This window comes from Myotis lucifugus, unplaced genomic scaffold, assembly GCF_000147115.1.
Source record: "Myotis lucifugus unplaced genomic scaffold, Myoluc2.0 scaffold_3, whole genome shotgun sequence".
In the NCBI taxonomy this organism is placed as follows: domain Eukaryota; kingdom Metazoa; phylum Chordata; class Mammalia; order Chiroptera; family Vespertilionidae; genus Myotis; species Myotis lucifugus.
The window spans coordinates 3797379-3811917 of record NW_005871051.1 but is presented as its reverse complement, the minus strand read 5'-3'; the positions used below and the strand labels follow the sequence as shown (position 1 = coordinate 3811917).

The 14539-nt window shown below is 44.9% G+C and overlaps 2 protein-coding genes across 3 annotated transcripts in view; one reads left to right on the top strand and one right to left on the bottom strand.

The window, feature by feature from the left end:
• Positions 1–330, bottom strand: part of COQ10B (coenzyme Q10B) — a 15211-nt gene extending 14881 nt beyond the window's left edge. The window contains exon 1 of one of the 2 annotated variants that reach the window (XM_023759855.1): positions 142–330. In XM_023759855.1, the coding sequence (XP_023615623.1) occupies positions 142–320 (179 nt within the window). In that variant the 5' untranslated portion in view covers positions 321–330. The remainder of the gene's footprint in view (positions 1–141) is intronic. The other variant, XM_006082370.3, reaches the window with a different exon arrangement.
• An 8205-nt stretch (positions 331–8535) lies between these two features.
• Positions 8536–14539, top strand: part of SF3B1 (splicing factor 3b subunit 1) — a 33143-nt gene continuing 27139 nt past the window's right edge. Inside the window, 1 exon segment of the mRNA XM_006109852.3 lies at positions 8536–8563. Coding sequence (XP_006109914.2) covers positions 8536–8563 — 28 coding nt within the window.

The window sequence follows — 14539 nt, the reverse complement described above, 5'->3', positions numbered from 1 at the left end:
CCCAGTCTCTCCAATGGAGAACCCAAGGAACCTTTCTCTCCGGGTCCGGGTCCGCATCGACTCATAGACCCCCGGCGCCCCCCAACTCCGCTGGTCCGGGCGGAAAACTTCCCGGGTCGCGGCGCCCCTGTTGTTTATTACCTGACGTTCCGCGTAGGCCCCTGCGCCGAAACCGGGGGTCCAGCTGCTACCGGCGACTTTGGACGACATCCCGAGCCCGAGACCACCTTTCTCAGGACCCTCTGACCGGTTCGAGCTGCCATGATCGTCTTTCTGAAGCCGGTACCTATCTCCTGGACCAAACTCGCGGCGCCGCCCATCTCCGGCGAGGCCAGGTCCCGCCCGGCTCCGGCTCCGGCGCCTCCCAGCCAATAGGCGGCCGCCCTGAGCCTCCAGACCCGCCCCTTCTTCCTCTCCGATTGCGTAAAGCTGACGCACGTTCCCACCGCCTCAGGGCCGAGAGTCAGCGGGCACGTCATCCCGCCGGCCAATCAGAGGAGGCGCCGGGCCGCGGACACACCCTCCCCCTGGCCGGCCGCCGGGAGTCGCCGCAGTACCGCACCGCGCATCTGGCTCGCGGACCGCGCACCCCGCCTCCCGCGCTGGAACCGCGCCCGAGACCCGCCGGCCGCCGCGCTTCTCCTGGGCTCCGCTGTGGGTCGCGAGGCCGGGCACGTGAGCGCCGCCCGGGGGTGGGAGGAAGCCGGATGTTCCCAGTGTTAATTGTGTAACTGTCCGAACCCGTGAGTGCCCAGCCGGCCCCGCCGGCGCTCCCGGTGCCAGGCCTGGCGGGCAGGCTCGCTGTTAATGATTGTCTGTACTCTGCACAGTACCTGCCGTGCCAGCCCCGCGGGGTGGCGGGAGGGCGACCGAGAGCCACGTCCTTCGGGAAGGGACGTGGGTTCTCCGTGCCTTCTTCCTGCGGGGCCAACAGCTTATTTAATTGGTGACCCTGGGTGGTTGGGTTTTCCCTTGTTGCGTACAAACCCGACAACCCTTGCTTCCTTCCATTCACTCATCTCGGGAATCAGTTACCAAGTCCTGACATTTCCCCCTACTTTTGTTCCCAGGTCCTTATTTAACCTTCGTACACCATAGTTCCCTGTAAACTGAGGATAGCACCACTACCTCCTGCCTAATAATGCGGATTTTTTTTTCAATAGGTGGAGTTACACTTATGTTGATGCATATATGCGACTTGATATGGATGCTATTTTGTTGTATTGACAGCAAGCCTCAAAACTTCATATGTCAAATCTGCTGAAGGTGTTAACATCATAGGTATTTTTACGCTTAAAAATGTCGAATTTCGTGCCAAGAAAAGAGCATTTGCGGGAAGTTTTAATTCATTACTTTATCTTGAAGAAACGTGCTGCTGAAAGTTATCGTATACTTCGGGAAGCTTATGGTGAACATGCTCCATCTCAAGATACTTGTGAACGCTGGTTTAAACGCTTTAAAAGTGATGATTTCGATGTGAAAGACAAAGAACGTCCAGGTCAACCGAAAAAGTTTGAAGACCAACAATTACAAGCATTATTGGATGAAGATGCGTGTCAAACTCAAAAACAACTTGCAGAAAGATTAAATGTTGCTCAGCAAACAATTTCTGATCGTTTACAAGCAATGGGAAAAATTTTAAAGGAAGGAAAATGGATGCCACATCAACTGAACGAAAGACAAATGGAAAACCGAAAAGTCATCAGTAAAATGTTGCTTCAACGGCACGAAAGAAAGTCTTTTTTGCATCGAATTGTGACTGGCGGTGAAAAGTGGATTTATTTTGAGAATCCCAAACGCACAAAATTATGGGTTGATCCAGGTCAACCATCAGCATCAACTGCAAGGCCAAATTCCTTCGGTAAGAAGACAATGCTTTGTGTTTGGTGGGATCAGGAAGGCGTGGTGTATTATGAGCTTCTAAAACCAGGTGAAACCGTTAATAATGATCGCTACCAACAACAAATAATCAATTTGAACCACGCTTTAATCGTAAAACGACCAGAAGGGGCCAGAAGACATGGCAAAGTAATTTTGCTTCATGATGACGCACCATCACACACTTTAAAACCAGTTAAAGATACGTTAAAAGATCTTGCCTGGGAAGTATTAACCCACCCGCCGTATTCACCAGACCTTGCTCCTTCAGATTACCACTTGTTCCGATCGATGGCACACGCACTTTCTGAGCAGCACTTCAAAACATACGAAGAAGTGGAAAGTTGGGTCTCTGAATGGTTTGCCTCAAAACAAGAAAAGTTCTATTGGGACGGTATCCACAAATTACCTGAAAGATGGGGGAAATGTGTAGCTAGCGATGGACATTACTTTGAATAAAGCACTTCTTTTTAAAATATGTATTTTTATTGAGAGGAAGGGAGAGGGAGAGATAGAAACATCAATGATGAGAGAAAATCATTGATTAGCTGCCTTCTGCACTGGGGATCGAGCCCGCGACCCGGGCATGTGCTCTTGACCGGAATCGAACCCGAGACCCTTCAGTCCGCAGGCTGACGCTCCATCCACTGAGTCAAACCAGCTAGCGCAAATAAAGCACTTTTGATGCTTCTCTTGAAATTATCGTGTTTGTTTTTTTTATTACAAAATACACTTTATTAACCAGTATACCTGGTAAATGAAATAGTTGATTAAACGTATCAACAAATAGTTGGGGGGCACTTACTCTTTGCCACTTTAAGTGCTGGATAAATGAACAGAAGTCTATTTTTTTTAAACATGGGTGTATCCACAGGGAATTTCTGTCCCTTCTATGTTTTTACTATGTATTTTTATTGATTTCAGAGAGGAAGGGGGAGGTAGAGAGAGAGAGAACCATCAATGATGAGAGAGAATCATTGATCAGCTGCTGCTTACATGCCCCCATTGGGGGTGGAGCCCCCGACCAGGAATCTGTGACCTCCTGGTTCATAGGTTGACGCTCAACCACTAAGCCATGCCAGCCGGACTATCATAGAAGCTAATTTTAGAGGGAAATCCATGAACTAGTATGTAACACAATATCAGATAATCATGTGCCGTAGGAAAAAGCAGGGCAAGGAGATGGAAAGGGGTCAGGCTGGGTGCTCTTTTCTGTAGGGTGGGCAGGTGGGCCTCTGAGGAGGCCATATGAAACAAAGGCCTAAGTGAAGCGAGGAAGTGAATTGTGTGAACATTTGGGGGAAAGTTACTTCAGGTGGAGGCAAGAACAAGTGCAAAGGGCCCATGCAGGAACAACCTCGCCCTGTTTGTTGAAGAGCAAGGGCTTTGGATCATAGCGAGTGAGGAGAGTGGTAGCAGATGAGGTCAGGCAGTGAGGGCTTTCTCAGGGTGCCCGGGAGGTCATGGGACCAACTCTGGGGTTTAGCCCACGTGTAAAGGGAAGTCATTTGAGTTTGAGGGTAGAATGGTGGCTTGGTTTTATTTGTTTAATATTAGCTGCTGTGTATATGTATGATTGTTATTTTCTGTTTTTGCTTTGTTCATTGCAGTCACTAGATGCTTTGTGGAGTGAGTTGAAATCCCCAACTACCAAGTTTGTCAAACATTTTTCAATACAAAACAGATGTACTTGCCGATTCAGGTGGTTCTGTAGCTGTATCCAAACAATTCTATATCAGATTACCTTCAAATTCACAATTCCTGCTCTTCTGGCCTTAAATCCTAAATATTTCCAGTAATGTCTCCCATTAAAACACATTTTCATCATATAGCTTCCCTGCTCAAAAACCACAGTGGTTACCAGTGCCTACAAAATATAGGCATTACACTGCTACCTCCTACTAAATTCTATTTCAAATGATTGTTAACTAGAAGGCCTGTTAAACAGTTTTTAGTACATGATGTGCTTATGTACTTAATATAAGGCCTCCTTTTATTAAATTCACCAAACTTTTGCTCATTCACCTTTACCCAGACATATGAAAATACCTATTGAATTGGGCCACCCAATTGAATAGTTTCCCAATTAAAAAAAAAAAAAAGTAAAAGGCAAAGGAATCTTTATAATAGATGGCAGTGTGTGGTACTCATTTGAGTTCCCAGCAAAGGAAAGAATAATATTTCATAAGCTTCAAGGTGTTAGCAAACTCTGGTTTAGTTTCAGTAGATGACAGTGCTTCCATGAATTGCGAGTTAAAAGGTCTGTTGTATAGACTCTACAATCTGAAAAGACTGGTAGTAAATTAAACAGCCAGACCTATGAGAAGCAGTATCTTAGTCCAAACCAACTGTGCTGTAAAATATATTTGACACAACATTACATATTAAGTATTCTTGCCAAAATAAGTGAATCTGAATCTGGTCAAGCTTTTAGATGTGCTAGTTTACATAGGGGATAGAAGAACAGGTTAAATGCCACCAAGGGGATACAGTCTGCCAAATACAGAACATGGGAAGTTCTGTGAGATCAATGATCCAATTTCCTCAAATAAATGCCAAGTGAAGGAGGAGGACGAGTGCACTGTTGTAGGTTTAAAAGATTGAAGGGGCGTTATTTGGATTTTATTTTGAACAGACTATTAAAAGAAGTATACAAGACTGGGAAATTCGGCTGAAATTTCTACTTCAGTAGAAAGTCATACTGAGGATCTTACAGGTGAAATACGTCTGCAATTTGCTCTAAAGTAATCCAGCGTGGGTGGAGGAATAAAGTAAATGAAATAAAATTCATCATTTGTTGATAATAATTGAACCGGATGATGGGTAAATGGAGAGTTTATAATAGTATTATATCTAATTTTTATGGATGCTTGAAATCTTGTAATAAAAACCATATGTATTTTTTTTCTATCTTTCACTGTTTAGAATCTAAACTTTAGAGCAATAGAATAACCTTCCTAGCATGCTCAATGATTTCATACAGGGACTATCTTTGTGAAATGTTTGGTTGAAAAAAAACAAACACCTTCCTTGTCTGAATCTGGAACGGAGTTACATAGATTACTGCTGTTACAGATGTTAATTTCTGATAAAAATCGGACTAGCAAAGGAGATTAACTAGATAGTTTGTCTTTACTGCCTGGCTTTGTCAGTCAGGGACCGGTCAGGAAAAGTGCACCAGTTATTATTTATTTATTTTTTTAATTTTATTGATTTTTTACAGAAAGGAAGGGAGAGGGATAGAGAGCTAGAAACATCAACGAGAGAGAAACATCAACCAGCTGCCCCCTGCACACCTCCCACTGGGAATGCGCCCGCAACCAAGGCACATGCCCTTGACCGGAATCGAACCTGCGACCCTTGAGTCTGCAGGCCGACGCTCCATCCACTGAGCCAAACCGGTTTTGGCGAGTGCACCAGTTATTTTAAAAGAAAATTTAATAGAAGGACATTGTGAAGCAGGGGTTGGAGAACTACAGTGACAAAAACAGGATACTGAGGTAAGAAAGTAATAGTAACTGCAAGAAGCAGGTACCACCTCATGTTCCCAGGCCCACTGGGAGGTTCCGTTGTTTGCTGTGGGGGTTCACAGGACTTTTTACGTGAGCGGATACAAAGGAAAATCAGTCCAGGGAATGGAGCACGTGGGATGTCTGGGGGAGCCAGGTGCAAGCTTCACAGGTCCTTTCCCAGCGACGTCCTAGAGCCACAAAGGACATGCTTAATTCTCCTGACAAGTTCTGTCATGTTGCCAACCAGAGACTGTTGCCAACATTCGAGACTCTCTGCCCAGGGTTTTTGTTTGGAGCTGATCACATAGGCACCCTCAACCTGGCACGTACCCAGATTTCAGGCTCCACAAGGAAAGCTGATGTTCCGCATAAACCGTATTGCTGGCACAGTTCAGGCACAGTGAGACAGTCTTCCTGGTTGTGGAGATGAGGGGGGGCCCCCCTGAAATCCAAGGTACATGCCCTTGACCGGAATCGAACCTGGGACCCTTCAGTCTGCAGGCCGACGCTCTATCCACTGAGCCAAACCGGTCAGGGCACAAGTGGTACATTTTGTTGCAATGTCCTTAACAGTGCTTTTGTTGCTGTAGTCAGTTTGGCTTAATGGTTAGAGCGTGGGCCCTCAGACTGAAAGGTTTCGTGTTCAATTACAGTCAAGGGCACGTACCTTGATTGCAGGCTTGATCCCTGCCCAGTCTTGTGTGCAGGAGGCAACCAATCACTGTATTTCTATCTCTCTCCCTCCCTTCCACTCTCTCTAAAAATCAATGGGGGAAAAAAATTAACAAACAAAAAAAGTGCTTTTGTTACATTAGCAAGTTCTACTGACATCTGGATGCGGTTGGTTTAGGCCAGGACACCTGCCCTCACTTAAAGCCGTCAGTCACTCTCTTATTGTCATCTCACCTCATTTAAATTAAGCCCATTTCCTTTCACTCATATTTTCCCCTTTTAGTTTTAGGATTATTTTTAAAAGATATATTTTTATTGATTTCAGAGAGGAAGGGAGAGAAAGAGAGAGATAGAAACATCAATGATGAGAGGGAATCATTGATTGGCTGCCTCCTGCAGGTTGGACTGAGCCCACACCCAGGCATGTGCCCTTGACGAGAAGAAGGGTCCACAGGCTGACGCTCTATCCACCGAGCCAAACCGGCTAGGGTGGATTATTTTTTCTTAATAGAAAAGAAACAAAAGAATTGGTGAGTTCACTTTGTCTTCTGTTGTATTGAACCATCCAGCTCAAGCAACAGAACTAGTTCATTATTCTTGCTCCACACAAAAACCTTTTTATTTTCCTTAGCATTTTATCATTAAGCCTCAGCTCACTGAAAGTTTAGCCTTTCTTACACTATTCAGTTAGATTTCTGCCACTTTTAAATTGCTTTTTTCCACTCAAGAAAATTTTATTTTTCTCTTTTCCCAAGTTAAGTTTACAGCCTGCTAAACGTTTTACCCAAATGTGGGAAAACTGCCTGGAGATACAAAACTCAATAAAATAATTACATGGAAAGAACAAACAAAGACATCCATTAAAGCAAAATTACAGAGAGGAAGGGAGGGGGATAGAGAGTTAGAAACATCGATAGAGAGTTAGAAACATCGATGAGAGAGAAACATTGATCAGCTGCCTCCTGCACACCCCCTACTGGGGATGTGCCTGCAACCAAGGTACATGCCCTTGAGCGAAATCAAACCTTGGACCCTTCAGTCTGCAGGCCGATGCTCTATCCACTGAGCCAAACCGGTTAGGGCCCCTCTCAGTTTTTCAAGCATCTTCAAAAGATAGGAAAACCTGTAAAACATACATCTGATGCTTAATCTGAAGGGTGGTCAGGGCAAGATCTATTCCAACTATTTACGTATCAATGCAATCTCTGTGATGTATGTGTAGACCACGGAGTCATGCAACAGTATCTCCCTTGTGCATGTCAAGGCCTAGTGCACCTTCCCCAGCATCCCTGGGTGCGTCCTTAGTTACCAGTTTATTATGAAAGGATACAACTCAGGAACAGCCGACTCAGGGTGCGGGGCCAGGTGTGTGGGAAGGGAAGGGCTTGGAGCTCCCATGTTCTCCGAGTGCCCCATCTCCCCAAGGCCCTGTCTTCCCCAACCCAGAAGCTCCCGATTTATGTTTCTTAGGCAGGTTTGGGAGGCATTTCATCAGCGTTAGTGCTGGCGACCAGTGGTTTTCTAAGAACCTATACAGTGAAAAGGCTTTACAATGTACAAGGTGGCAGAGTTCCTGCTGTGTCACTTGGTAACTGTGTGACCTTGCACATTTTATATGTAACCCCCTACGCCCCGCCCGAGTTACCCTCTCATTTTAAGTGGGATTAGGAACAGTTGCCCGCTTGAATAGTGTTTGGGAACATGTTGTAAACAAAACTCCTACCCAAATGGTACTTATTGAAAACAAAAAAGACCGTGAATTACAGCGGCAGAATGAAATGTTCCCGCAGCGAAGCACTGCCGCAGCTAAGGGAAGCCTCTGTCTGACCCCCAGCCGTCTCCCCGGGAACCTGGGGGGAGAGGAGGGGAGGCCGGAGCCTTCCTCTCTCGGGGGAAGCCTTGCTTTTTATTTTTATTTTTTTATACTTTTTAAAATATATTTTATTGATTTTTTACAGAGAGGAAGGGAGAGGGATAGAGAGTTAGAAACATCAATGAAAGAGAAACATCGATCAGCTGCCTCCTGCACACCCCCTACTGGGGATGTGCCCGCAACCAAGGTACCTGCCCTTGACCGGAATCGAACCCGGGACCCCTCAGTCCGCAGGCGGACGCTCTGTCCACTGAACCAAACCGGATAGGGCAAGCCTTGTTTTTTACGTGGCCGTGCTTGACTGTTCTCGTGGAATCGCTCCTCCACGGCAGTTACTCCGGGTCACCACGGGCCCTCTGGCCAGTCCCGCCCCGGGTCCCCAACAAACGCCGCGGCGCGGCCCGCCGCTGGCTCCTCCCCCACCCACAATGCACCGCTTCATTCCAGCCAGGCCGCGGCACTGTCACGTGGCGTTCGGCGGCGCGCGCTCCCGCGGGGCGCATGCGCAGAGGCCAGCCCCCGCTATTTTCCTCCGTGGCAGCGGCGGCGAGCGGAAGGGCTTGGGAGCGCCAGTTCCGCCTGTGTGTTCGAGTGGACAAAATGGCGAAGATTGCCAAGACTCACGAAGGTAAGCGGCCTGCCGCCAGTCCCGCGCCTTCCCCGCCGCCGAGCCCGCCGGAGTGGTGCCTCCCCGGGTTCCTGCCTCTCCCCGGGGTTTCTCGTGTGGAGGCCGGGCCCGCGCTCGCCGCCCGGCTCGTCTCCTCGGCGCAGGCCGCGGCCCACGTAATGGCGTCCTGCCTTTGCACCCGACAGGCTCTTTGTTCCGTGTCTCGGGGCTGCGGCTTGGGGCTGGCGTCTCCTCTCGGGCCAGAGGGCCTCGTTCGCACGGCTCGCTGAGGGGAGTTTCGGGGCGCGGGGTCGGGGGAGGGCGGGGGGCAGAGCGGGCTGGTCTCCGGCGGCCGCCCCCGGCAGCCCGGAGTCGGGTTTAGTCGAGCCGGGGCCCGTTTCTCCTAACCTTGGCTCATCTGTGTCCTCATTTTTTTTTTTTTGGTATGAAATGATTTGGGAATAAAATGTTTCTTGCCCCCCCCCCTCTTGATTGCTTTTAGTAAACATTTTTTTCTTTCGAGACTCGTTGTTGGAAGAGGGAAAGACACCGTTGCTTAACGATCCGCAAAGCTTTCGCGGTAGCGGATCGTTTTGTGGGAGGCGGAGCGCACACACCTCGGGGGACGTTGAGACCGGGCTGGGGTTCACTAGGGGAGCTTCCAGGAGTGGCAGGAAGTGGGGCCGCCTTTTGGGAAGGACGAGGCCGGGGACGTGGAGCTGCATTCCTGGCTTTCTGACCTGGAGCCTCAAGTTTGCATCCCCCGCGAGGCTTCCGGGAGGCTCGCTTTCGTTTCCCGCGCCGTTTCCGGGTGCCTGGCTGGGTCGCCCTGAGCGGTGATGAAGACGAAGGCCATCCATAGTTTCGCAGTCCGGTGGGGAAGCGTTGTCCTCCCTTTTGGGGGCCAGTGGATGCTTCAGCGGAAAGCGGCGAGTGCTGGGCAGCTGGGGAGCGGAGGCTTACTGGATGCCGGGGGCTGTTTCACCGAGGAGACGACTCGGCCCTGGTCTGGAGGGGTCATCTGCTGGAGATTGGGGGTGCGCGTTGGAGCCCGAGATCGTGTCTGCGAGCCTGGCAGGGGGTCGTGGGAGGAAAAGAGGGATGAGTCGGGACAGGTTGATGAGGACCGCAATGTGAATAGTCGGGTCACCCCAGGAACGGGAGTCCAGCGCTCTGCCGGGTATGAAACGTGCCCACGAGTTGCAGGGACCTGAATATTTTTGTTGTTGGGTATTTAAGATTGAAACACGGCTTTCATCGAGACGTGTGTAGAGGCGTTTATTTTTCTCTCTTTAGACTATCTCTCAACCGCGCCTTTTGCAAAATAATTAGAAAACGTAAAGATGTTGCTGTTTTTGTTTATCCAGGAGTGGAGTGTTCATTTGGGGTGCTTTACGGCTTTGGGGACTTGTTTATTGGCACCTTCATCAGAAGGTACTTTTGGACAGGAAATCTAAAGTTCTGATCGGGTTTCCTGCATTTTTGAAACCTAGTGTAAAGCTTTGGGCTACAGAAGATTGAAATTTATTGGCCAGAATTGCTATATTTGGGATTATGCTTTATCGATGTGAATTAACTGATGCCATAAAGTATTGGAACATTCAGTTTAACACCTGAGCACTGTGTAAAAGACACTGTTCATCACTGTGGAGTCTAAAGGGGCTGGTAAATGTTCAGTAGAAATACACATGGTAGTTACATAGTTTCTTGCTAGAACTTCTAGTCCTTCATGGCTCATCTCTGTTTTCACTTTTTAAGTCATCTTTGATAACCTGGAACGGAATTAGTTTTGTTCTTTTTTTTAATGCTGGCTGTTATAGTCCTCTATAATTCTTTATTATATTACCTAGAATATTCTATCATGTTAAGGTTTTCTCTTCCACTTTGAGATTGTTGAGTGCAGGAACTGTACCTTGGTATCCCCAAAACCTGGTAAACATGGGTGCTAAATATTTTATCAACATTCACTGAGAGATTAATTTGTACTGGAAGTATTAAAATAGTGTTACAGTAATGACCTTTGAACAATTGGGTAGGTTTGTATACATCTATTTGGCTGAGATAAGTGAGAAGTGGGACTTATTCATAGATTAGATACCTCCCGAGCTGAGAAGAAGGAATTTAAGATTAACATCAAATTAGGGAAGGCTTTGCATGCTGAGCTAGGTTTGACTTTGGCTTTCCATTGAATACGGAATAAAGTGCCCTCCTTCTCCCGGGTACCAGATTACTTCTGTTTTAGGAAAGTCATTGGTTGTGGTAAGTCAAGGACTAACATTCTTCCTTATGCCATTAAATGCAATTGAGGTAGTTGAGAGGGGGACTTGAATTTTTTTTGTTATTGGTGTTGTTTTTGGTTTTTGTTAATCCTCACCCGAGGATGTTTTTCCATTGATTTTCAGAGAGTGGAAGAGAGAGGGAAAGAGAGAGAAATGTTAATGTGAGAGAAAAACATGGATTGGTTGGTTGCTTCCTGCTGGAGCCTGACCAGGGCCCAGGGCCAGGGAGGAGCCTGCAACCAAGGTATGTGCCCTTGATCGGAATCAAACCTGGTACCTTTCAGTCCACAAGCTGAAGCTCTATCCACTGAGCCAAACCGGCAATTTTTGATTTAGAGTTGTTCATCATCATGTTATTTAAGTAAAGAAGATCATATAATCTTTTTATCCTAAATAATGCTGCTGGGAAAAAACGATTCTTTGTTGTATCTTGTCATTTAAGAAATTTAAAAAAAAATATTTTTATTGCCAGGCCAGCGTGGCTCAGTGGTTGAGCGTTGAGCTATGAACCAGGAGGTTATGGTTCTATTCCCGGTCAGGGCACATGCCCAGGGTTGTGGGCTCGATCACCAGTAGTGGGTGTGCAGGAGGCAGCTGATCAGTGATTCTCTCTCATCATTGATGTTTCTATCTCTCTCTCCTGTTCCCTGAGCCAAACCAGCCAGGGCCCTTGACATCCTCTTTAACCAACTTGATTATTTCTTACCTTGATCAGTGTGGCTTATGCTTTCCAGTATTGAAATATTAAAATGAAATAAAAAATTTTGGACCTTTTTGCACGTGTCAAATGTAGACAATTATTAGTGTGCATAATCTTGCTATCCAGCAGTTTTCAGATATTGCTGACTATGGCAAGTGAGGGAACACTTTTCTGTTTTGGAAAGGAAAAATGGATTATCCAAAAATTCCAGTGGCTTGTTTTGCCACTATCCCTTGAGTAGATATTTTTTGGTATCACAAAGCTGAAAAGTTTTTTTCTCTAATTTTTTGCTTGTAGAATGCCTGAGATAGTTATTTTTTCTGCATATTCTGAAATTTTTATTTTTCTATGTTCAGATAGTTATTTTGCTTTGTATACTTTTGTGGACTTCAGTATGAATATTGCTAGTAAAATAAAAGGGAAAAGTTGCTTAAGGATTTTGAAAAGGATTTTTTCTTTAGAATTTAGTTATTGAATTAATGTTAATCAGGAGTTCATCATTTAGGAATTGATATCTGTAATTTTCAGTAAAATAATTTACCATTGTAGTTAGTTGTCTTACTGGAATTTTGTTTAAGGGAAAGACTGAGAGGTGAGATATTTTTCTGGATGTCTTTTAGAAGTCTCATTTGAAAAATCCTTGCTCATCAATTGCTTCTGGCTGTGCAGAATGGATGACACTTACGGACCTGACTAAAAAGTGTCAGTGAATGGTTAACATCCAAAGGCTGTGCTCTGTAACATGTAATGAACAGTGATTAAAAGATTGCAAACAATATAAATTTAAAATTAAGAATAAAAACACATCGAGGAGGAAATGCTACAAGCTGGAGTTAGCAGTATCTGAGGCATAGAAATAAAAGGCACAGAAGGGTAAATGAGTAGAGGGACAGAGTTTGGTTGTATGAGGTGTGACCAGTGGTGGTTAATCTCAGTTTATTTAGGTCTTAGTTTAAAATGCAAATAATAGATAAGATGTTACCCATAGTTCGGAGGTACTATTTTTTGATGTCAAACTGAACTGCCAGATAAAATTTGATGTGTTTGTTAGACAAGTGTAATTTTAGCATTACATTTTTCTGACTTAAAAGTAATGTAGTAGCCCTAGCCGGTTCTCTCAGTAGATAGAGCGTCAGCCTGTGGACCAAAGGGTCCTGGGTTTGATTCTGGTCAAGGGCACATGCCTCGGTTGTAGGTTCCTCCTGGGCCCAGGCCCTGTCGGGGCATATGCAGGAGGCAACCAATTGGTGTGTTTCTCTCACATTGGTGTTTCTCTCTGTCTTTCTCTCTCTCTAAAAATCAATGGAAAAATATCCTTGGTGAGGATTAAAAAAATATTTTTTTAAAGTAATGTAATTTTTTTTAAAGGAAACACTATTATCTTCATTGAGGATATGCTTTTCATTGATTCTAGGGAGTAAAGTAGAAGGAGAGAGAGAAATCTATGTGAGAGAAACATGGATTGGTTGCTTCCCATATGCCTTCCTGGGATCCAACCCGAAACCTGGGTATGTGTCCTGACCAGGAATTGAACCTGCGACCTTTCGGTGTGCAGGACAACACTCCAGCCAGCCAGTGCTATAATAACTTTTAAGTAAATGGAAATAATTTTTAAAAAATATTTTATTGATTTTTTTACAGAGAGGAAGGGAAAAGGATAGAGAGTTAGAAACATCTATGAGAGAGAAACATCGATCAGTGAAGGTACATGCCCTTGACTGGAATCGAACCTGGGACCCTTCACTCCGCAGGCCAACGCTCTATCCATTGAGCCAAACCGGTCAGGGCTGGAAATAATTTTTTGAATGAATTGAGATTTCAAATGGGCTAGCTCACAAATTTATTAATTAATTCACACTTAATTAATATTGACCTTCTAGGGAAGGATTTGTTTTCTGGTGGTTGAAATGTTTCTAAGATCAGAATTCCCTTCCAAAAAGGGGGGGGGGGGAGTTTCAGTTGAATAATGACATTTCTGTAGATAATTGGAGCACGTTTAGTTTTTTAAAAAGCATGTCTGTATCTTAACGTGTAGAAGATTTTACATTACCTAATCAATTAACAAGATCAGTAAAGCCAGAAAAGAAAAAAAAATGACAATGATTCAGAAGAGTTGGAACTTTTGAGGTTAAAGATATTTCATAAAAGATCTAAGAATTTTGAGATTTGGGTACAAACTGGGGCTGCTAGTTCAGTAGTAAACCTGTTCCATTACTTTGAGTTTCTGAGACTTATTCTCACTCTTGTAGGGAAATGTGCCTGCCCCAGCTGTGCCTTAGACTAGGTACTGTTATTCCATTTTCTCTGCACCCATCTTTGGAACTACAGAGGGTTTTCTCCCTTAGCGTGGGGTCGGGATGAGCATTTGAATCTTTCCCCTTTTGGATCCTTGCAAACTAATAAATTAGCTTTTTTTTTAAAAAAAATTTGTTTTATTGCTTAAAGTATTACAAAGAGTATTATATATGTCTCTCCACCCCCTCCCCCCCTTGACATTCAATAAATTAGCTTTTTAAAGTACCTGGTATTAAGGTGTAATTCAGTTGAAGGTAATGATCTGGCAAAAATGAAAGCATCAGTTAGGCTACAGAAATCACTGGCAGTAGAAACTTTGTTTCCACCACCCTGTGTTATCCAGAATGAAACATTTAAACATTTAAATTTGTAATTTAAAGTTACCTGGTGTCAGGAAAGGCTAAAAAATTGGGAGGACTCGTCTGTATTTGAAGGACACTAAAGACATGATAACTAAGTGCAATGCCTGGTTCTTGCTTGTGGATCAATTGTGGAAAAGGATGTTTGTTACTAGGACAATTGGGGAGATATGAAGCTAGATAATATATTAGATGATAATGTTATTAAGGTTTAACATGCTCATTTCTTGAGCATGTTAAATCTGTTGTGGTTATTTATATAAGAGAATGTCCTAGATCTGGAAATAGATGCAGAAATATTAGGAGTTTTAAATGGTTTACAAAAGTTATATATACACACATTTGCTTTATCTCATATATACAC